Source organism: Rhipicephalus microplus, chromosome 1, assembly GCF_043290135.1.
Source record: "Rhipicephalus microplus isolate Deutch F79 chromosome 1, USDA_Rmic, whole genome shotgun sequence".
NCBI classification, from domain to species: Eukaryota; Metazoa; Arthropoda; class Arachnida; order Ixodida; family Ixodidae; genus Rhipicephalus; species Rhipicephalus microplus.
In genome coordinates this window covers 150468526-150492014 of record NC_134700.1, presented here as the reverse complement: position 1 = coordinate 150492014, position 23489 = coordinate 150468526, and the positions used below count along the sequence as shown (strand labels likewise).

General features: G+C 47.8%; 2 protein-coding genes across 4 annotated transcripts in view; one reads left to right on the top strand and one right to left on the bottom strand.

Moving 5' to 3' along the window:
• LOC119178427 (ATP-dependent RNA helicase bel) overlaps positions 1-13411 on the top strand; it is a 91651-nt gene extending 78240 nt beyond the window's left edge. For all 3 annotated transcript variants that reach the window (XM_037429629.2, XM_037429628.2, XM_037429627.2), the window contains exons 13-14: positions 2262-2433; positions 6934-13411. In XM_037429629.2, the coding sequence (XP_037285526.1) occupies positions 2262-2433; positions 6934-7192 (431 nt within the window). In that variant the 3' untranslated portion in view covers positions 7193-13411. The remainder of the gene's footprint in view (positions 1-2261; positions 2434-6933) is intronic.
• Positions 9860-18832, bottom strand: LOC119178429 (semaphorin-1A). Its single transcript, XM_037429631.2, has 2 exons — positions 18449-18832; positions 9860-15003 (listed from the first exon to the last, which is right to left on the bottom strand). The coding sequence occupies exons 1-2, from the start codon at positions 18707-18709 to the stop codon at positions 13447-13449; spliced, it is 1818 nt and encodes a 605-aa protein (XP_037285528.1). The 5' UTR covers positions 18710-18832; the 3' UTR covers positions 9860-13446.
• Positions 18833-23489: the final 4657 nt, after the last annotated feature.

Genomic DNA, 23489 nt, shown 5'->3' with positions numbered 1-23489 from the left:
TGTAAATTGATTTTGCACCAGAAATGACGCGAGAAGCTAGAAGCTTCTCAGATAAATGCATAAATAGGTACACATTCAGAAAATGTCAGCTTTAAAAAGTCGATTTTTTCGCGATTTTCGGCCTTCTAAGACCCGTGCGCCCCCTTAAGGGGGGAGACTACCGTGAAAGGGCAACTTTTTTTGTTTGTTGAGGTATTCTAATGAAATTTTTTGGGTTGACTAACAATAAAGCCATTTGAATAACCACGAAATTTCGTGCATTTAGGTTTATTGTTTCTAAAGTTAGAGCCATTTATCGGGATTGTCCACACAGGTTTCTTAGTCAGGCTCTGGTGGATTTAATAAATGTGCTAGCACCCTGAAATTCACTGTGATGATTCCTGGATAGATGCTTTACACTAAGACAGAGCCGCCCTTTTTTTTATTTCTTTGCTGAAAATTTTTAGCAGGGCACTGAATTTGGTGTTTGCCATTGAGCATTTATCAATGACATTTTAGTTATCACAAATTAAACGCAATAATTTTAAAAATGGCTCTAGCCTGTAGGCTATTTAGTATGGTACTTAATTAAACAAATGTAATAGAAATCATATGAGCGGTTGCAGAGATGTCACCAGACTAAACAACCTCACTGGCCAAAAAAGTCATTCTAAGAAAACGGACTTTGAAAATTTCGAATACATATTTTGGTCTAAAATGACCCTGCAAAGTAGCTAGCAATGTTCTTTAGGACTTTTTTCTTTTTCTGCTTGTGTTGCAGCTGTTCTTGAACCTTTTTCACACGGAAAGGGTCTTTCTGCGCTGCCCGTTGGTTGCCGACTACTGACATAGCGCCAAGCTTTGGTTGCACAGCAACACGTGTGCTATCCTCCGCGGCTAACTCCTCGCACGTCTATAAATAAATGCACAGGCGACGTTGCGGTCGCACTGTTCGGGGTAGTAATCACTGCAGTTAGCAAGCGCAGTGCACCAGGTGGATTTGAGCACGAAATACCAACCTCACTTGTGACGACGGAGCGTTGCGCCGATTCTCGATGTCGCGATATCAATGCAGTCGTCTGAAAAGGCGAACGATAACCTACTCAACACCGATGCGACTGTCGCCCACGCGTTGGCACGTGAACGAGCCTCATCATGCGTACGAGCTCCATCGGACGCTTTCTTGAACCGAACGCGTCCCGATTCCCAAACTTTGCTCTGCCCATCGTTAGTGACAGAACAGCAATCAGCATCTCATGAACACGACGAAGGATCGTCTCATAAAGACTGTGAAAGATTGAAGAGAACAGCGTAATGGTGGCAAAGGGGAAAAGAACACACGCTAAGAACACCGGCGATGGCGAGCCGGGGGAACAGATGCATCATTGCACGCAGCAGCCAATAGGAGCTGCTTGATCGGCCACTCCCTCAACAGGCGCGCGCTTCCTCCATTCGCGGCTTCACATACGAGCCGCAGGAGACTTCAAAACTTTGAGAGCCCCCAATCATGAGCGATTCCCGCCTTGGTCACGCCGCTGCTGCTGCCGCAGGTGGTGGGGGGAAAAAGAAGAGGAAGAATTCTCTAGCAAAACTAGACCAGGATGGCGGTGCTGGGCCGCGTGGTTGGAAAATTGCAAACGCGTGAAGTTGGGGTATTTTCAGCGCTCACTGGCCACTCGTCAGCGGCCGCGGCATGTTATACAATTTATTTGACGTACTTCTGCAATGTATTAAACATTGATAATCACAGAACAGATAATTTATAAGACATACTACTCGAATATGTGGTTTTTAAAAAACTACTTTTTCACAATTTTTCGGTTTTCAAATGGCCCCCCCCTCTAATGCAACGTTGTGTTCAGCCATCATGTTGGCTACAGTGATCTCGCATTGGGCCAACTGCGCTATGACAGCAGGCCAGGAACATTATTGATGGGAATGATCACTTTACGATAATACTACCTGTAATGGCCATAGCCTACAGCCTTATTTACCAGTGTTTGCTACAGTTAGGGTGGGGAAAGCCACGTAGCAGTGCAGGCGTCCATAACATTTGTCCCACTGGGGTATCTGAAAGGGCACCAGGCAACAGCGCATGACTTGTTCAAGTCTAGGCACTTGTTTACCATACCACTACTCTATTTCTCATTTTCCCCAGCTTTTGTGCTGGTTCAACTGTCCTATAAGAATTGTGTCAGCAGGGTTCTTCTCTATCTGCATTCTCTCCTCATTTGCACGATCGTAGTTGTGCACTGTGCCATTAAAGGTTCTGTTTGGTGCAGGTTTGGCAACGTCTTTCTTCAATGAGAAAAATCGCAACATGGCCCTGGACCTTGTGGAGCTGATAACGGAAACCAAGCAGGAACTGCCGGACTGGCTAGCCTCCCTGGCCAAGGAAGTGCAAGCAGAGCAGCGTGCTTCCAACCAGCGCCGCTTTGGCTCTGGGGGACGCAGGTACGAAGCCTAGTCGCACATATTGTATTTACTCGCGTAATTCTCGCACTGGCTTAATTCTCGCACCCCCAACATCGCCCAACAAAAATACAATTTTTTTTCCTCAAGTAATTATTGCACCCCTGAAAATTGCCGCAATAATGTCGTCTGCTCGTTCCAGCCGTTGATGATAGCGTACGCCATCTGGTGCCATCTCATGAGCGTCAAGCATACTAATATTGCACGGAGATTTAATCCAAGCCAAAGCGACAAGTGCGTGTTGCAGCATGTTTTGTATGTTGTGTCTGTAATCTTGTCACGTTATGGGGCGATACTGAAGCTACACGGCTGCTTTCAAGTTGAAAGTGATTGATCATGTACTAAACAACGGTAGCAGGGCTGCCGGTAGGCCCTTTTGAGTCGGCGAGTTTTGTGTTCGCTACTGGTGACGGTAGCTGAAAGCCACCAAGACGCGTTGGGCAATGCCATGTGCATAAGACTGGTATTGATGGCAAACTTTATGCTTCAGAAGGAAACTGCAGACAATTTTGTTAAATAGCCATCAGCCCAATACTAACATGCTACTCTTATCTTTTGAGGGCTCCTGTTGAGTGACAAACGCTACCACTACGCCCACATGCTTTGCGTAAAGTATTCTGATTCTCGGCTACCGCTACGGCCACAAGCTTTTCGTTTGGTATTCTACCGTATTTACTCGCGTAATCCTCACACTCACATAATTCTCGCACCCCCCACATCGCCCAACAAAAATACTTTTTTTTTTTTCGTCGAGTAATTATCGCACTTTCAAAAACTGCCGCAATAATGTCGTCTGCTCGTTTCAGCCACTGATGATAATAGCGCACGCCATCTGGCGCCATCTCTTAAGCATCAAGCGCACTATTATTGCATGAAGATTCAATCCAATCTAAGCCAAGCCAAAGTGGCAAGTGCGCATTGCGACGTGTTTTGTATGTTGTATCGGTAATCTTGAGACGGTATAGAGCAATACTGAAGCTACACGGCTGCTTTCAAGTTGAGAGTGATAGATCATGATTAAGGGGAAACACTGGTCTGAAAATCTGAAAAAAATTTTTTTAATTTTCAGTATTTCCAGCTGAAACTTTAATACAATATGTATTTTTCACAGCTGAAAACAAATATGCAATTAGTTTTTTGCTCTCACTTTTAGATTTTAAATATTGACTGTTACATAAACTTGCATTCTGCCCAGCCTTTTGACATCTTCCTCATAAAATATTGCTACAATTTCGATATGACAGCATTCCATGAAGGCCAGGGAGTGCGACAAAACCATAATTTCATTTTTAGCTTTATTGGTACCAGAGTTATGGCCTTAACAAGTATACTCATTAGAAATCTGAAACTGTTGCTTAAGATTGTTGCTAATTAAATCACTATTGTAAATGAAAATATTATTTTTTTGGTTTTCTTGCACTAATCAGTGTATAAGCTTTCAAATGCTGCAAGAATGATCAAAATCCGACTGCTACATCAAAAGATACTGTGGGCAATGGCTTAGAGTGTGATGAAAAATGTTGTTTTAAGACAGCGAGAAAAGAAGTTTAGGAACATGCTGAGCACTTATATTTAACAAGAAAGGGTGTGAATCTGTGTATTAACCATGTTAGAAGCCACCAGGAATGTATTCATCATCATTCTCCTTGGTGCGCTTTCTTTTCATGGCATGCTTGAAGTTTTCAGCATGCTCATGCTTCTTCTTTGATGCCACTAGTCGGCGACTGTCCTTTTCTGAGCATCTTTCAGCGGCCACAACACTCTGCTGCGGGTGCAGCTCGTTCAATATGGCGGCATCTGCTCTCCCTTTGCCAGCGTTGAACCTTGCGACAGCTTCGGCCACAGCAGCTTCAACGGTGAAAAGCGACGCGTGTTTGTTTTTGGACACGAGCGACCAGATGACAGAATGCAGGCTCTCGTTTGGGTTCTGTGTTTTGCCTCGCTGACAACACTCCAGCAATTTCTGGTCAGAGAGGCCCGTGTAAATAGGCCGCAAGGCATCATCAACATACTCCGGCAGGTTGTAGCGATGATTCAGAGGAGTCTCCTGCTTGGCAACAGCCTTGTTGTACTTGCACCATGACTCTTCACCAATTGGGCAGTGAGAGTGCTGAGGGCTTGCATCACTCGATGCTACGTGATAAAAGGTTGCCCAGACAGTATTATTCATGGCCTCAATGCTTCCTTGGTTGCTTTGTAATGCCTATCCACAATATGACGTGAGCTTTGTGACCAGTTTGCCCTTGCCACCAAGGCTTGGCTTTCCTTCGGCTCTTTGTTTTTGCAGGAGGTTTCGAAGTGCTGTGCCCATGCGCTTATGCACATGGTTGACACAGTCCTCTTTTTCTATTGGCACGAAGCCATATACCTGTGCCTCCTGCAGACTGTTGAAGGCCCGGCTGTCTCCATCACACAGCATGGTTGTGTAGCGGAGCCCATGTCTCTCCAATGAGCGGCCAAATAAAATTTGTGCTGCTTCCACCTCCATTTGTCCTGGCTTACTGGAGGTATTCTTTTGGCAAGTGTGACCAGCTAGCCACTCGGCATACCTTTGGTTGTCCTCCTTTGGCCCTAGCTGGCAGCCCAAACAAAAGTTCGATAGGACGACGAAGTCAAGCACATAACCCGTGAATAGTTCAATCACGGTCCCTACACAAATATGGGATGAGTGGCCCCTGGTCAGCCAAGTCCCATCAAAGGAAACGGCGATATTTCCAGGGTTTCCATAGTTGAGTTCGGAATACACCGTTTTCACGATGCTCGCGCAGTCGTCAATAACGCGTGCGGCAGGGTTCATTTTCAATTTCACATAATCCTGGTATGTCTTGGTGGGCAGGCCTTTCCGTGAAATATTTAGGGCGGAAAAAATATCGTTGAGCACAGTTTGCCCGTTTTCTGGGCTCATTGCCGCGCGAACCACGAGCACGTTAATTTCGAAGGGGCCGTGCGCTGCGTCCCGCCCTGCTGTCGGCGAGCTCCTTACGGTCCTCAGTTTACCGCACTCGTCACATGTGAGAACGAGTTTCGCGTCTCTACCATATTCGCGGTCTTCCTTAGAGATTCTGCCAGGCCCGCCACACACACTGCACTTCTTACACTGAAGAAGTTCGTTGACCAACTCTTAAGCTAACGACGGTGAACGGCGTACCAGGCGTTGTGGCTCTATCCAAGTCTCAAAAAAAGACCGCTTGCGTTTTGTGGCAGACTTCGATGAAAGATCTTGCAGAACATCGCTCTCACAACACTCGATGGCCACTTTTTCAGTGTCGGAAACCAGGGGAGTGTCGACGCGCACAGCTCTCGTGTGATCTTGGGATGCTGCTATCGCGTCCGCGATCGCAGGTGCCGCGGCGGTGATAGCGATGGCACAGCCTGCTCTTCTAAGAAACCGGGAACTGCCCCACGTGACAAAAACGCACCAATGATGTGCGAGTATTCAGTTTTTTTTATGCGCGATAGCTGCGTTGTTGCTAGGTGAAAAACGTTCTTCTGCTAAGAACAGATAATAGAAAAAATGCGTCTTTAAAATGAGACCAAAATGGCCGCGCTACTTGGTGCGGTTCTCGCGCGCTGCGGCGTTGAATACGATCGTTTTTGGGGGGGTTTCGAAAGCGAAAATGGTTATCAAACTGACTTTGCGACCCAATAACTCGACAAATGCGCATTACAGGGCTATAATATTTTAGGAACAGCTTCCTTAGACCTTAATGATTATGAAAAAAAAATACTTCAAAAAATCGGTTTTTCGGAAAATTTTCGGCCTCCCATACCCCTGTCTCCACTTAAAGCAACGGCAAAAGGGCCGTCGGTAGGCCTTTCGGAGCATACGAGCTTTGTGTTCGCTACTGGTGACGGCAGCTGAAAGCCACCAAGACGCGTTGGGCCTGCCGTGTACCTAAAACTGGGATTGATGGTAAACTTTATTTCTTCAGAAGGAAACTGCGAACGATTCTGTTAAATAGCCATCAGCCCAACACTGACGTACTACGCTTACGTTTTGAGGGCTCCTGTTGAGCAACGAACGCTACTGCCACGTCTGCAATGCCCACAAGCTTTAATAATAATATTAATAATAATGTTTATTTTTCATCAATAGTTTATTGGACAGCTGCAGGTATTGCATATGGTATTCTAATTTTTGACTATTTGCTTGCACTTTTTGTGTCTCAAATAAATCTTGCCTTGTGTAGAACCTGTGCTTTTATTGTTGAGGTAAGTTTTAGTTAATACTTCTCAAATCTTGCTGTTAGTGGTTGGTGTGAGAATTCCGGTTTGCAGCCACTTTTTTTTTTTCTTTTTCGTTCTGTGCGTTTTCGTGGAAAGTTTTCCCCGGGCAATTTTCGCACCCCCCAACTTTGCGTCGGTATTCCGCCAAAAAAAAAGTGCGAGGATCATGCGAGTAAATACGGTATCCATTGTAGTCTTGTTCGAAGAAATGGTCATCATAGAGCTTCACTTTTTGTGTTTTTGTCTTTTTCGCAGCTCCCGGTATGCCTCAGGTGGCTTTGGCAGCCGCGACTACCGTCAGTACGGAGGCGGCGGAGGTCGCGATCGTCCCATGGGTGGACCACCCAGCGGAGGAGGTATGGGAGGCCGTAGTGGCGGACCCGGTGGCTACGGCGGTGCACCCCAGTACGGTGGATATGGCGGATCGGGCGGCCAGATCATGGGCGGCTACAGGCCTAGCAACAGCTATGGAGGCAACTACAGCAGTTCCTCCAATGACTGGTGGGGCAACTGAGGAGTGGTGGTGTGTTTGCAGAACACCCCCTCCTCTCCGTCACCACCAACCAATGCCTCCCCACGCCAGTTTCTCCTCTTCCACTCATCGCTGCCGTCAGCGTGTGTCCTCCTCTCCCTCATCCACGGCTGCTGTGCATTCTCTGGGCAGTGGTGGGAGGTACACATGGGAAAAAAAAAAAAAAAGTACGCATCTACAGGCTTGCAGCAGACGCTTTTTTTTTTTTCTTTTGGCACTGCACGACAGGGGCAGAAAATGGAACACTGGTATGGGAGGAAAAAAGTGGCTCGGCCTTTTTGTTTTTCCTCCTCATGATGCTCTTGTGCACCATCGTTGCTTCGACATGTTGCCTTTTCCCCGCCGTTTGTTGCAGTCTCAACTTGGCAGCTGTGATCTTTGCGTACGTCTGTGGTCATGGCTGCAGCCAGGCTTTGAGATGCAACTACCGCTGTTGTCATGTTGAGAAGGGGGGGGGGGGGATATTTCCAGAACACTTTCTTTTCATTCACTTTTTATTTTTCTGCGTTGCACCATGTGCTGCTGTCTAGGTGTACACATATATATACAGTTTCTTTATCTGTGTGTACTTGCGTGTAAGGTAGCCCATCCCATTTCCGGATCATGTTGGTGCAAGAATGGACAGAATGTGTCAAGCAAGGCAGATCACTCTCTAAGCCACCTCTGACTTGCTCATGGGAAGTTTTTCTCTTCCACTCTTTAGCTGATGTTTCTACAGTCATTTTCTTTTCCTTTGTCATGTTTTTCACCCAATTTTTATTTACACAGATTTAATTTTCTTTTTTTATTTCCCCCATCGGTGTAGGTGCTCTCTATCGCAGCTTTATTTTAGGGGGAAAAGTATCATCTTTTTCGTCAAATAAGGCATTTGTTGCTCACTTAGTGGAGCAGAAAAGTTTTTGCACCCTGCTTTAGAGCATCATTCGGAAGCCACAAAGATGCTTTGTGGTAGTCCCTTTGCAAGGCACGGTGCTACTGTAGGTTTGTTAGCAGCACCAAGTTTCTGCAGGCCAATGATATAATGCAGCTAGCAGGATTTCTTTTTTAATTTTTTATTTATTTGATCTTGTGCAGCAGATCAAATAAAGTACCTGGAACACACATTTGATGAGCAATTTGTGACAGGTAAAGAGAAAGTGGAACCTGAACATGCTCTTTTGCATGTTAATAATAAAGGCATTTTTCTTGCAAAGCTCACTTATTTTAAGCACGGCCTAGGAACTCTGGATCTCATGGTCACATTAGTGCACTCTGAGACACATTGGCCCATGTTCTTGTTTTTCTTTCATGTGGCCTGTGAATAACAGAACATTTATTAAAGCATGTTGTTATTAACATGTTATTATGAACATGTTTGCCACAATCCGTAGCGTGGGTCCCCTAATTTCATTATGAGTGTGTACTCAAATTCCGATGTCTAGGCTCGTCTTCCATCTGAAATGCAAGGTTACACTTATGTATATTTATTCTGTGTGTGTGTTCTGGGTGTTCATGCCACTGCATTTGTTGATGTTCCAAGATTCCGAGTTTCTCATTTGCCAGTCTTAACTGCAACTCTGTTTTTGTTGCATGCATCGAATTCATCCGTTCGGTTTCAGTGTTGTACCTGTAGCTCTGCCACAACTTGATGAACTAGTGCACTCAGACATACTGCTGATGGTTTGGCCTTGACAGGGCTGCAGAGATCTGAAGTGAGAGAAATTTCTCTTGTGGCTACAGCTTTCGAGAGTAGTAGTGGCACGTAATGCTCTGTAGGTGCATTGCTTAGCTGCTTCATTGTTGAATGTCCGAATCCCCTTCGCAGGTAGCTTTGTCCAGTACACATCATCGGCAAATGCACAATAACTGGCACATCTATATAGATCTTGCGTACCAGTTTTGGGTCCTATTATTTTTTTTCTTCTGTATGTTTCTTCAGCTATGTGCTAAAAGCTTATTGCAGCAGTTTTTCAGTCTTTGGGGGCAAGTTGTGTTGTCGCCTGCAGAGGTTGAGTTACATTTGTGTTTGAGCAGTGCAGTGCGACGCTGGTGTGTAATATCTACTCGGATGACAGCAATGGAGCAACGAATGGAAAGCTATCTTGAACCAGTTGCCCGGTGTGCCGTGATGGTCGTTAACCAGTGATGTACGTTGCACAACAGAAGGTACATCTGTCTGCGTGCTCAAAGATGCTTTTTCGTCGTATTGTACTTTTTGCATGTACTTGTAAGCCACACATAGGCGTGTATTGTGCAGAGAGAGTTATTATCTTTATTTATAGCTTAGTGAAGTAGTGGTTTCGTGCATTTTCTCTTTTTAAGGCTATTCTGGTGCAACGCAGTAGCTTTTTTTTGTTCGGGGGGGGGGGGGGGAATGTTTTTGTTTACCTCTCACTTGTTTCTGCAGCATTCGTTCGAGGCTGTGAGAGGAAAGTTTATTCTGCAAAATGGGCTGTTATAAGACACAGAAACGCAATGGGCTCTCCTTGTGCTTCTGGTGTTGCAAGCACACTTTTGGAAAACAAAACAAAAATGATAAACTCATTCATACGTTATGCTGGAGGCACCTCGTACTCATGTGTATGAGGTGCCAATGTTATAGATGTTCCTTATATTCTCTTTTTTTTTAGACCTAATACAACCTTTTTTTGTTATTTTTTGAAGTGCTGCTTTGTGGCTGTGCGCTTTTTTTTTTCCTATGTGTGTAGTGTGTCCGACACCATGTGGGCCTTGTGTAACTTGAGGCTTGCGGGAGCAACTGTGAACAACACAGTACAGTCAGCGCACTTCACAGGATCCTACACCAGCAGCAAGCTTGTACTTGTGTGTTCTAGGGTGCTTAAGACTTGTGTTGCAAGTGTGCGGCACATACGTCAGGCACGCCTTGCCTGCCAAAAAGTGCGCCGTAACCGTGGCAACTGACCATAGTCCGAACTGTGGAGAAAAGATGAAGGTCCCAGTTAGGTTGCAAATGCATTGGAGCTCGGTGTGTCTAGAGGACCTTATTTGCGGTCCTTCCAGGCTGTAGGGTGGAGCTCGAGTTTAATTTTGCTACAATTGCAGTTTTTCTCGGTAGGTGTACAGTAAAGCTAGGCATTGTTTTGAATTGGCGAATTGAACAAAGCTTGTATGTGCGTCTGAGTGATGCTGACTGAGGTCGCAGCATTTAGGCATCTTTTAAGTGTTTTGTTCATAGTTGCAGGCGTTATAATAATGTACATCTGAGTGATGCCGACTGAGGTCGCAGCATTTAGGAGTTTTTTAACTTATGTTTTGTTCATAGTTGTAGGTGTTGGGATAGGCACTAGCTGCAGTTGACTTGAGCCTTCTGTTCAGTCATTGTCAAGGGCACTGCCACTCGGTAGTTGAGCGGTTCAAGTGGCAGAATTTCGTACGCTCGAGCACAGCTTTAATTTTACGGTTTTCGACCTCAGTTCACCATTAAAATATAATTGAATTCCATGAGGCATAGTTACTGTGTGAAAGTGTTTGCGAGAAAGGACACACGGGGTGGGTTGAGAAGGGGGGGGGGGAAAGAACTCCGATTTGTCCGTCGATGCAATGTGACGCGTCAGAGCAGAGACCTTCCGTGGCCAAAAAAAAGAAATTCAACCAATGATCCACGCGCACTCTAGGGGCGGCGTCTTTCTTTATTTGTGGCCAGGACAAGCAGGTGTCTCTTTCTGCAAAGAGGAGGGGGCTAGGGACCATGACAGTGGGGAAGTATTCCCGGGGCTGCGCTTACCTACACAGACAACACACCCCTCTCTTCCTTTGGTGTTTATTCTTTTTTTCGGACTTGTGCTGTCGTGTGGTAAATGGCAGGGACATAGTAGAGGAGCTTCGTAGGAATGTGGGGTGGCCAGGGAGCAGTAAATCTGCTCTGCTGGCTTAGTTCTGCCGACTTTTCACTGCAGCTTGTTGTGGTGTCGTTCCATGTTGCCATCATAGTATTGGTTGCTTCCTTGGACAGGGGTGTAGGGATGGCAAGGTCGCTATAGAGAGAGGCTGTTGGTTGGTGGTGCTTCTGGGGAGCCACATGCTGCACGCTTGTTTGACTTGACTCTGCATTCAAGACGAATGAGTTCCTAGGTGTCACTGCTGTTATTTGCATCCTCATTTAGCTAGAAAAAAAGAAACACCATCCCCGTCTTTGTAATATATGTATGTACATCACTGCGCCTTCATTCATGCTGAATGTTGCGCATCGCCTTTGTGCGGTTGTATGTATGTATATATTATATATATATGTATGGCCCGAACAGCCTCCAGGTGATTTTTCATTGCATTCTCAGAGTGATTTTACATTTTTCCCCTCCCTCGTCTGCCATTGAGTCTGTGATCAAGCGTGGAGCAAGGTTCGCCTACTGCTTGTTACTTGCAGGGAGGAACAGGATATTACGTTTCGGTCTGACACATTTCCTGTGTCAAGTTAGCATGGTTTTAGTCTGTCGGAACTGTGCAACTATCTGAGAGTGATAATGAGGAGTGTTTTCTATCTAGTCTCCGCTCTTCCTGTCTGACAAAAAACTGTGGCCTGCCTTTGGGGAACACTGTGCCTTCTAGGTCACTGTGTCTTCTGAAAATTTTTTCAATTTCCTTATATTTATGCGTGTCATGGTGATTGATCTTCAGCACCTATTCCTGTAGTTGCGGAAACCACTCTGTTTCAGCCCAGGTCTAACCATAATTTGAATTTGCGGGCTTTTTCCTCCAGTTGTATGAAAGCATACAGTGGTGAGATGTGAACGGTTGTGGTGAGAAAGGGTTAAAAGTGCACGTCCATCGACCATCACTGGTGCATCGTGGTCATTTTCGCTTTTCGGTGCCAAGAATGTGCCTTATCTAATGAGTTAGTACGTGGCTAAAAGGACTGTCTCGGGACCTTGCAGTCTTTGGATGACTGAGGTGCCTACTCCTTTTGTTTTACCATCGCTTGTGTTCCTCAACACTCGGCGCACCTGTACATACAGTCCATCAGCGGAGGAGGGAAAAAATAGGTCTCATTTTACAGCAACTCAGTCACAATGCCCACATCGCATAATTTATACACACGTCCAGGATTTGTTATAGCCCTGTGGGTGATTGTTTTCATGGAATAACTTGTGCCTGCATGTTTGCCTGCTGGTATCTGTGGGACGTTGTACATAATACTAAGTGGAAACCAGTGGGCAGGAGAGCCGTGTGCTGCAGTGAGCAGGAAGTGCATACATGGTGTGGCTCCCAGCGTTTCAATTCCCCTTTACACTATGGTACTGCCAGCTAATTGCTGGGCATCACATAAGGTTGCAAAGTGGGGCAAGATGCCTAGGAATGTGCAATGAGAGTACAATGCTGGGCAAAATCCTCTACGGCAGTGTTTTTATTCTGGATTATTCACAGGGTGACCTTTCTCAAGAAACCGCGGTTGGGTAGGTAATTTTTGTTGAAGGCAATTTGCGTCTCTGCTATCGAAAGCAGTTTTCAATGAAGTTTAGGAGGAAACACACTGCCAATACTTTTTGGTGTTCAGTACCTATTTTAGCCTTGGCTCACAAGGTTCATTCCATTAAATTTTTACATTGTGGATTCAGTCTTTACGCTCGTTTCTTTATTCATGCGGAACGTAACATGCGTCAGCCTTGGGAGGTTCCATTGCCAAACTCCCTCTCGGTCCTGGCGTTAAGTGGGGGGAAGACGCCGATAAACTCGAATTTCTGTAAGCCGGAGGTCTCTGCATTTAGGCGGTGACAGCACAAAGGAAAAAAAAACTGTCCACCTCAGAACAAATGACCAAAGCACATAAGCACTTTTTACTCGGCAATGAAAGCTACCAATGTGCAGCATAGTTTTCCTTCTGTATTCTTCGCGTATGTGCGATGAGGACAGGTTTGGAGGCACAAACGGCGCTTAGTTTCACTCAAAAACTAGAACAATTTGGACATCCAGCCAATCGCAACTCGACAACACGCGTCTGGTCAAACCAAATACGACTAAGGCATGCCGGGCGGGCCTGGCGATTTCGCGAAGTACACACAAGTTTAAAAAAAAAAGGCTGACTCCTGTACTCCAGATTCTTTTTGTAGTCGTCTTTTCGCGTTTTGGGTGTAGCAAAACAATGTTTTGAGTTGTAACCATACGTGGGGAGGATTGTTTGGCCCCGAGTTTCCGGGCGTTTTTATTGTGAATGCATTAATGTGACTTGTTCCAAGACGAAGAAATAAAAAATAATAGTCACATGCATGCAACTGTCGTTTTGTCTTTTTCTGAATGGTGGTTCAGCGGTAGTTGAAGTAAGCCATGTCCTTACGCTGGTTGTGCCTGTACCAGTACCCAATACCAAAGCCGATCACGACGGAACCCATTATGCAGAATGTGATCGCAAAGCCCAGCGTGTGGGCGCTGTAGAGATGAGGCGTCGCTCGACCACTGGAAGCAGTGTTGTCAATAGCCCATGGATCACTGCCATGTGGGAACTTCATGTTTTTCATGTGTTTAGAAAACTCGTCCGGGCACTCGAGGCTGTGGCCACTAGCCACTTCCTGTACGGCGTTTTTGGGCACAGCCTGGTCCACGAGACTCTCGCACTTGGTCGTGTCTTTGTTCCAGGCACAGTATGGGTCTTGGAGCCCAATGCACTGTGTGCACGTGCGCACCGTCCAGTTACAGTTGTCCAGTGGCACAGACACAAGCTCGTGGTACGTTGTCACCAGAAGTGTGACCACGCCGGGTCGTCTCACGATCTTCAGGTCCAGGACCGGATCCTCTCCTGGAAAGACAATGATGTCCTCAATGACAACGGTTGAAATGGAGTTATGACCTACGTTGACGGCCTTGATTACGTGTCCGTGGCTTGTTCCGATGAAGAACACATCGTAGCGTTTGCCGCTCACGGTGCGCACCTGTGGGTCTATCCAGAGGCTGGTGTAGTGGTAATCGAAACCGACGTGCGCCAACATGGGTTCGTTGAGGTAGTTGTGCACCTCTCTGCGAGACAGCGGGCTGTTGTCTTGGAGGAACTGCGTCTCGTTGCCCACGATGGTTGGCTGAGCTGGACACTTCTCGCGGCCGGGCTTACCGTCGCTGATGGTGGCGATCAGGTCGTCCACGCTGAACGCGCACACTGCCGACCCCTGGAAGGGGCTGCCCTTAATTCGGAAAAGAGCATAGAACACGAATGCCTTGTTCCAGCGGGTCATGATCGGGCTGACTGCCGCGATGTCGGTGAAGACGAATGGTTTCGTGCCGTTGAGCGAACATTGAAGGCGGACCTTCCGCAGCGTTGTCCACATCCAGTCGTGCGGGGGTGCGCCACCGGGGTCGTTGACACACACCCGGGCCACCGTGGCTGCAGTTCTAGGACCGCAGTGGTCCTTCTCAGGCGCAGACTCGGTGAGGAAGAAGTAGGCGTGGTCGTCGAACGCAAAGGCGCCCACGAACTCTGCATCGGCGGCTAGCTGCGTCGGGTCTTCGGGCCTGGTCCGTAGGGGTTTCGCCTCCAACACGGCTGGTACCCTGGGTATGCCAGCTCGCGCCGATAGTGCAGCGATCTGCCTGTTGTTCACAAACAGCACGGCAGCGCTACTGTTGCGGTCCTGCGGGCAGATCGATTGCCCGTCGACGTCCGTCTTCCAGGTGTAGTTGCGTTGTGCCGGGTCGTACTTGTACTCGCGGCATCGAGGAGAGTATGCGTTCGTGCCGCAAACGAGAAGGCTCTGTGACGACAGATGCCGTGCCACGCGGATGAAGTTTGCGCAGTTCTGGTCATTCGGCTCTGCCCGGTCTGTGCACACGGGGTTGGTGGAACCAGACGCTGTCCAGCTGATGTTTCCCGCCTGCAAGATATCGGGCACGTTACCTATTGGGTGGACCGACGCACTGCAACCGCGTTTGTTAAAAACCATGTGAACGAGATCATCGATCATAACACAAGCCGTAGCTGAAGCCGGATTATGTACTGCCCGCGTCGGAGGCACGCGTCTATAGCGGCTCCTGAACTTGCGCTGTCGCAGTAGATAGGAATGGGTTCTGTGTGGACTTGGGTAGTACCAGCTACAACTGTTGGGGAACCAGTAGAAATGTGTATTTTACTGAAACGTAATCTGGCAAATGACCGACTGCTATTGCAGCAGACACTAAGGAATACAACCACATCTACATTTCAGTTCTGAAAATATTATTCAAGGCACGAAATAATGGATAGCCGTAGTTGCAGGTGCATTTAGTTGCCAAAGGTAACGGCATTGTCAAGTGAAGGATTCCTAAGCACCAGCTAAATGAAGAGTGTCGAGTACGTATTTATCTAGAAGCAGGGGAAACAAGCACCTGGAGTTTAGTGCCGAGTATTCATGCACGTGTCTTCGTCTGTGCGTGCTACAATTGTGTTCCAAGATACCCGAGGAGTAACTTCAAAACAACGAGAATCTTGAAAGTGCTCGTGTTCCGTACTTGCATGCAAGGTCGAAAAGCTGCAGAGCCTTCAGCAACATCCTCCCGGCCCCATTAGCGATTGCCGAGCTTCTTCAAGTGACATCCCGTTCCTCACGCAGCGGTGAGCAGTAAACCTTGCGTATAAGCAACCTAGCGCTGCACCAAAGAACGAGTAGCTAAAGTCTTAACGTTCATCAGAGGACGGGTGGCGGTGGACCCTGAACCATCTATACATTTAGAACGGCACGCAAAATCATCATTTACTAAGTCAAAATACGAAAGCTTGGGGAGTTTTCTTGACAGCAGTACACTACATGCCTGGAACAAAATATGGAACCTACCCGCAGGTCGCGGGATCGAATCGCGGCAGCGGCATTTTCAATGGAGGCGAAAATGCTGTAGGGCAGTGTGCTCAGATTTGGGAGCACGTTAAAGAACCCCAGATGGTCGAAATTTCCGGAGTCCGCCACTACGGGGTCTCTCGTAATCCTATGGTGGATTTGGGACGTCAAACTCCACATATCAATCAAAATATGCAACCTGTAAGTGGGCTGATAAGGTATATGGATCAGAGGAAGGTGGATGAGCGAGAATACCTCCACGTTCCCGTAACTGGCTCCTCTCGTTAAAGTACCCCTGGCAGTGAAAGTTTTGTTTGCGAGTTTTTTACAGTAACTTGTAGCTTTACGTCTGGTAATGCCGAAATTGTATCGTATATGCATTAACGCATCGTATAATTAATGCTAGCGGCGTTAATTCAGAACGATTTTACGTCAGTTCAAAACGCTTGCCTAAATACCATAAGCTAGTGCCCCGCAGCTGAGCAGCACTTGAAACTACGTGTGCTCAAGCTTCGGTGAGGCCGAAACATGCTGTTTTCAAATAGGGGGACCCGCGGGCGGTTTAGAATGAAGAGCAAACCTCATAAGCGCGAAAATGCACGCGACAGCGACGAGCGATGCTATGAGCGACGAAACGGGGCGCTCGCGCGACGTGTCGCGTGCTCGTTTTCGCGCGATCGCTCGGTTCTCCAGATTTATAAACCGCATAGCCTCCTCTATAACTTTGTGCCCGAGCGGTCGGTCCCTCAGCGCCGTCCCCCGAGCTATTATGGGATGCGAGCGCTCCTGGCGGAGCGCCGAGGCGCAAAACGAGAGAATGGATGGCAGCTATGGAGAAAAAACCGGCTTTGAGTAACTACCGAAAGGGCAAAAATGAAATAAGGAGGGAGGCATTTTACGATAATTCAAGGGGAAGCGCTTTACTGTTTGAAGCGAGATCGGGTTGCCTTAGAACGCGTAGTTATAAAGCAAGATTCAGTAAAGAAGAAGAACAATGCACATGCTGCGGGAAAGATAAGGAAACGGCGGAGCATGTTCTGATTGAATGTGGAGATATCCACCCAGGTGTACTCCTGTATCCGTCAACTGAGCTCGTAATGGTTCTAAATTCTCTAAAGAATTACGCGGAAGTTTTCCTCGCAAGAGCGAGAAAGATGAATCAGCCACTGAAGGCTGCCGTTGACAACGCCGCGCAAATACTACAGAAACGTGACAAACTCAAGTGCTCGACCCCGGGACATCATAAAAAACTTTTGGAGGTTGTGCTCGTGAAGTTTCTCCGCCCACTTTTTCTGAACTTCGCGACGAGTGTGACTGACAAACACGACTTGGCAAAAGATTTTCATGTCAAACCATTGTCTCGAAAAGTGCTCAAGCTTTGAGCGCGAAATCAAATAACAAAGCTCACATTGCATTCTGCATACAGTGCTTGTGTTAAAAATTTGGTGTGTGCGCACTTCTTAACGTATACGCATAATCCAATGCAATGTAGACGGTTTCTAGACCGTCATAAACGCAAGCGTGCATAGGCCGCGTCGTCTGCTGTTATTATGGGATCGGTGCGGCATCTGGCGGCGAGCGCCAAAACTATAAGGGACGGATGGCGCGTATGTATTTAGCGCTAATGCGCGGGCACAAAAAAATATAGGAAGCTATGTAAACCGTCGCTCATCGCCCGGAAGTGCTGGGCTTAAGTAGCCAATAGCGAAGAACCGAAAAAGACAAAGACTACGTAGGTGCACGTGACCTTGCCCGAGTCACGTATACGCAACAATAAATAACGCTATGTTTACGCAAGTGCATACAAAAAAAGTGCTGCGAGGCATTCATAAACACTTTCCGTTCCACTATACAACAATATATTTTATTTTTAAATTGCACACCGCTCACTACGCGGTTTTCTTGGTGCCAGTAGACGGCCTCATGCCAGCAACAGTGGAATTCGCTCGCCAACAAACCGTCGCGTGAACGAGGTTTGCCTGCGCTAGCGACTGATCGCGCGAAGACGATCTACGTCGCTCGTCGCTGTCGCGTGCATTTTCGCGCTTATGAGGTTTGGCCCTGAAACGATGTGGGGGCTTTGAGCATGTCTCCCTAAAAAAAAAAAAAAAGCATTCCTGGCGTAACCACACTAAGCCATCTCGAGAGCATCCCGACGACAGAGCGAGTGTGATGAACAATAGTTCTCGCCGGGTGACAGTCGTGGTATTATGTGCGCCCCACAAACGGTCTTGACCTCTGCAACGTCACAAGGGGATCCCCTACCTACGTGAAACCACCGATAATGTCGATTGTACCTGAGTACTCGGAGGAGCACGCACCCTTACTTTAAAACTAAGTTAAATAACTTCTATATAACGCTTGCCACTAATAATCTGCCAGAGGCGGCCCCTCATGCGGGACTATCAAACAACACAAGCATCTGGAGTTTCCAAAATTGGTGTCAGGGGTCCTTCAAGAACCGGTCGAGGCGAGCAAGGCTCAGCGCACGCTCGTGTTTTTGCCTCACCTGATCGAGCGTGTGAACACTCAGGTTGTAGAGGTAGTCCCTGCCCCCGACGAGCACAAAGTCCCCGTCGAGTAGTAGTAGCCGCAAATACTCTCCCGGCGTGGCAGTCAAGTTATGGGCGGGGAACACGCGAACCAGTTGGTGCGGGTACTCCTCGATAAAGAGTTTGGGCTCCAGCTGACGCTCCCAGGTGGCCGTCACCGAAGGGACGAGAGCCGCCGCTACCACGAACGACCAGAGAACGCTCGACGCGGTACGCATGTCTGCACTTGCGCCGCTGTTCAGGGCTTCTTTCACGACGTCTCCAGCGTTGTCGCCATTTAATGCGCGGCCATCGCACGCTGGTGCTGCCACCACTTCGACGATGATTATGATGGGGCCTCACGAGATGCCCTTCGTCGTCTTTATTCGGAGAACAATAAAGCCTATTTTCGATTCTACAACCCCGACGTGGCTTTCATTGTCCAAATGGCACAATCCACTACGGCGGGTTGTGCCATTTTACCCACAAGGCAAGCAACTGTGAAAGGCAAGCATCGCAACGTTTTCGAGACAGAGAGAGGGACTCTTATTTATAAAAACATATTTTTGCCGGCTGCTCTGTATAGAGATGGGGACTAAAGGATTTCAGGAGAAAGAAATAAATATTCATAAAAAAACGCCGTTTCGCCGCAAAGGTGAAGCAATGAATGTGATAGCAATTTGAAATGTAACGCTGACAACAGCAAGCAGATCGAAACGTGCAGCGCGCTGCTCACGCACAAAGGACGCACGAAAAAAACACACAGGAGGAGGGCTAACGAACAAAGTTTACAGCTCAACACTTAACCAGCTGTTTAATTAAGGTGGTGGTCCCACTCCGGCCGCAACCACTCCGCCTTTTACGCATTGTTTGCAGATGCACTGGGCTCACAGCGCTTCACAAAGCAAACTGCATTGGGCTACTTCAGAAAGCTCGTTATCCCCTCTATGAAATGACATTTCATTTTAATGCCTGGTTGGAAGCGTTACCTAGTAACAGTGAAAATAGTATGAGCAACAAAAGCATTTTCGCTGTACAAGCCTCCGTTGTACTGCGAGTACGGCGCAACTATTCAACGTGACTAAGCAGAGTTAACTGTGCCTTTAGGCGAAGTGCCGTTCAAAGTTTCTATGAAGAGATATTGGACATTAACTAATTAGTATTTTTTTTTTACGTTCCAATCAATAAGGGCAAAATAGTGAAGGTTTGTGTAGCAATATCTTTTTTTTTCCTTTACATAGCAGAACCATATTATTTAGTGGCTATGTAGAATACATTAGACTTAATTTCCATACGAAGTCGCCTAGTGCTTTGACGAAAACTAGATGAATAATTATTGTGTCAATGGACCAGTTTACGGCTGTACTTGGTCACGCATTACCGACGAAGCGACAAAACTATACTAGCTGACACTCTGAAATTCTATATAATTAAGTAGCAGGCCCCTTTCTGTGATTGTTTAAAGAGAAAATTATTTTATATTTACTGGGGAACCTACTAGACAGCATTGAAATATAGCTAATTTTTCTGCTGGCCAGTCTCGTAGGGACTCGCTTTTTTTCATTAGACGCTAACTACCAACGAGTATTGCACACTAGCAGATGCATATTGTGTCTTGTATCTATTCGTGCTCACTAATTTGACCACTCACTGCTTCAAACTAAATTTTTTCAATGAATTATAAATCTTCCAGGCGTGTTTTGGTGGTGGCTCCATCTAATAAATGAAAAATGAAGTTGTTTTATGTGAGTTAAACGCTCGCCGAAAGTGGCTCAATGAAACGTAATGAAACTGGTAAAACAGGTATGAATTATATCTCCAGAATTCATAGTTTGCCTCCCAAGGTAAGTCTAGTCACCACACGTAACAAACACCAACCGTAAAAGGAGGAGGGCTGAGTAATGAATCCTTTCCACTCGCACCACGTTAGCAGGTGAGGCGGTGTCATCAAGTGGCAAATGGTTTGGGTACGCCGAAAAATTGCGCGTTCGTCATGCGTTGACAGAACCAGCGTTACCCGCAGCATCTTTAGTAATGTGCATCCCTTCGTGGTTCAGCTGCTCATGGTTTGCGTGTTCCTTTGAGATTTTTCATCGCTGTGAGGTTCGAAATTGTGAAAGGAAGGACGCTGACATGTCACGCGAATGATAATGCCACTAGTATAAGTTCTGAAACTATTATTTCTACAGATGCTAGCATGCTTGTATGTGCCGCTGTTCAGAAGAGGACAAAGATGCGCGTGCAGAGAAAAACAATAGTCGTACTGCCGTTGTTCGAATCAGTTTGACGTCCTTGCGTGCCCTTATCAGCAGGTTACAGTCACGTTGTAACGTGACACTGGTGGAGGTGCGGGGTAATAGTCTATGCACTGTTACCACGAGGAAGATCTCGGTCCCAACATTGACACCTTAGTAGAAACAGCCAACCTTCGACGCAGTCGGCGGCAACTAGGCCTACCACCCCAGTTCAGCCCTCTTCCGGAACGCTCCAGAACCATGGCATATGCGACAACTGCAAGCCAGACTGAACCGTCCGCGACTCCGCCAGCACCATGGCTACCAGCCTCCCGAACGCCAAAGCCCTTCCATGGGGAGCCCTACGAAGACGTTGAAGACTGGCTGGACCAATACGATCGATTCGCCGTCGCCAACGAGTGGGACGAGCACCGGAAACTGCGGTATGTCTATTTCTACCTGGAGGATTCGGCGCGTATTTGGTTCGAGAATCACGAGGCCGCCCTGACAACCTGGCCGGTGTTTTGCACTCAGCTGCGGAACACGTATGGTAGCGCTGACCGGAAAGAACAAGCCGAACGTCTCCTCAATTCTCGCAATCAACGACCCAATGAAAGCGTGGCCATGTTTGTTGAGGAGATGTCTCGTCTGTTTCGTCGAGCGGATTCTGCAATGACGGAAGACAAAAAGGTGCGCATTCTGATGCGGGGTGTCAAGGAGCAGCTGTTTGCAGGACTTGTACGAAACCCACCAGCTACCGTGGCAGAATTCCTCCGTGAAGCGACGACAATGGAGCGAATGCTGAGACAGCGATCTTCGCAGTATGAGCGGTCCGACAACCTTGCATGTCTGTCAGCAGCCTTGGTAACACCCGATGTCACGAGCGTGAGAGACCTTGCTGAGCTAGTCCGTAGCATTGTACGCGACGAGCTGCAAAAGCTTCACGCAGTGCCTTCACAGCCTCAAGTGGCTGCTCTGACAGACGTCGTCCGTGAAGAGGTGCGGCAGCTGGTACGACCATTAGCGCCACCTCCAACCGAAGCTCCTCTGCTAACGTATGCGGAAGCTGTACGTACTCCTGCACCGGCAGCCAGCTATTTCCCCCGACCGACTAGCCTGCAGACGCCACAGCACTTCTCGGGCGGGCCACGCTATGAAAACCAACGACTGCAGATGCCGCAGTACTTCTCGGGCCCACCACACTATGAGAATCCGCGACCCAATTTGCGTAAATCTAGCGTGTGGCGCGCTTCCGACAATCGGCCACTATGCTACCACTGTGGTGAGCCAGGTCACCTGTACCGGGAGTGCTCGTACAGACAGATGGGCCTACCTGGATTTCGGCCAGACGCTCGTCGGCCCAGGGACGGCGAACGACCCCGCGCCATCGCAGAATACTTGGCAAGTCTACCGTCTCCGAATCTTCAGCGACGCCAATCACGCTCTTCGTCTCCTCGACGCTCTACGTCCGCGAATCAATACTCCACTTTCGCCGATGTTGTTGCGGGACGATCCGCTAGGTCCCCAAGTCCACGCCGGGGAAACTAGAATCAGCGGCCTCCGGGGGTGGGACCGCTGTTAAGCTATCGTCAAAACAGCCTCCTCCGACCCTTCCACCGACCTTCGACGATTCCTTTCAGCCGACACCTCACATCGCTGACGAACCCGTTTCTGCTGACATTGCCGTTCGTGTCGACAACCATCCAGTGACTGCTCTAGTCGACACCGGCGCCGACTACTCAGTTATCAGCGCTGAACTTGTGGCTGAACTCAGGAAAGTCACGACTCCTTGGGGGCATGGACCAAACCTTCGGACAGCCGGTGGTCATCTCTTGACACCAATCGGGAGATGCACCGCAAGGCTGCAAATCTGTGAGTCGACGTTCGTTGCTTCTTTCGTTGTGCTTCCCGAATGCTCCCGGAAAGTAATCCTTGGCATGGATTTCCTTCGTGAGCACGGCGCTGTTATAAATCTTCGAGACTGCCTCGTAACGTTTGCTGACGACTATGGCCCGAAGCCTAGAGGTACCAATCCGCAGAAGACTGCGCTTCGCATTGTCGACGACACCGTCACACTTCCGCCACGCACCAGTATGTTCGTTACAGTACAGGGCGACATAGACCATGCCAGTAGTGGTATCGCTGAAGCCAACCTTTCGGTGCTCTTGTCTCAGCAAATCTGTGTTGCCCGCGGCATAATTCAATTTAAACGTGGGATGACTGAGTTGTTGGTCACCAATTTTAGTGGATCATACCAACATTTGGCCAAGCGAACAACTATCGCTAATTTCGAATCCATTGACGATGAAGCGTGTACGACGATAGCCCCAATTTCTGCAGCCGTTGAAAGTGACACCGCGGTAACCGATGCAGTCGATGTCAATCCGAAGCTGTCACGTGCACAGAAAGAGCAAATCCGCTGTATCCTCCGCATGTTTAGCGACTGTTTCGCGTCTACATCCAAGATAAAACAAACGCCAACCGTAAAGCACCGCATTGTCACTGACCATTCTGAGCGACCCATACGTCAACACGCCTACCGAGTATCACAAAAGGAACAAGAGGCTATACGTTCTCAAGTGAAGCAGATGCTCGAAGATGGCGTTATCCAACCCTCGAACAGTCCATGGTCGTCCCCCGTCGTACTGGTAAAAAAGAAGGATGGCACTCTCCGATTTTGCGTCGATTACCGCAAACTCAACAAAGTCACAAAGAAAGACGTTTATCCGCTTCCGCGCATCGACGACTCACTAGACCGCCTCCGACACGCCCGATACTTCTCCTC

Bases quoted from the DNA above. Each gene is read 5' to 3' on its own strand.
- LOC119178429 (XM_037429631.2), bottom strand. From the start codon at position 18,709: ATGCGTACCGCGTCGAGCGTTCTCTGGTCGTTCGTGGTAGCGGCGGCT. The intron at 15,004-18,448 runs GTGAGGCAAAAA...GATATCTTGCAG, and splicing joins GTGTTCACACGCTCGATCAG to GCGGGAAACATCAGCTGGAC.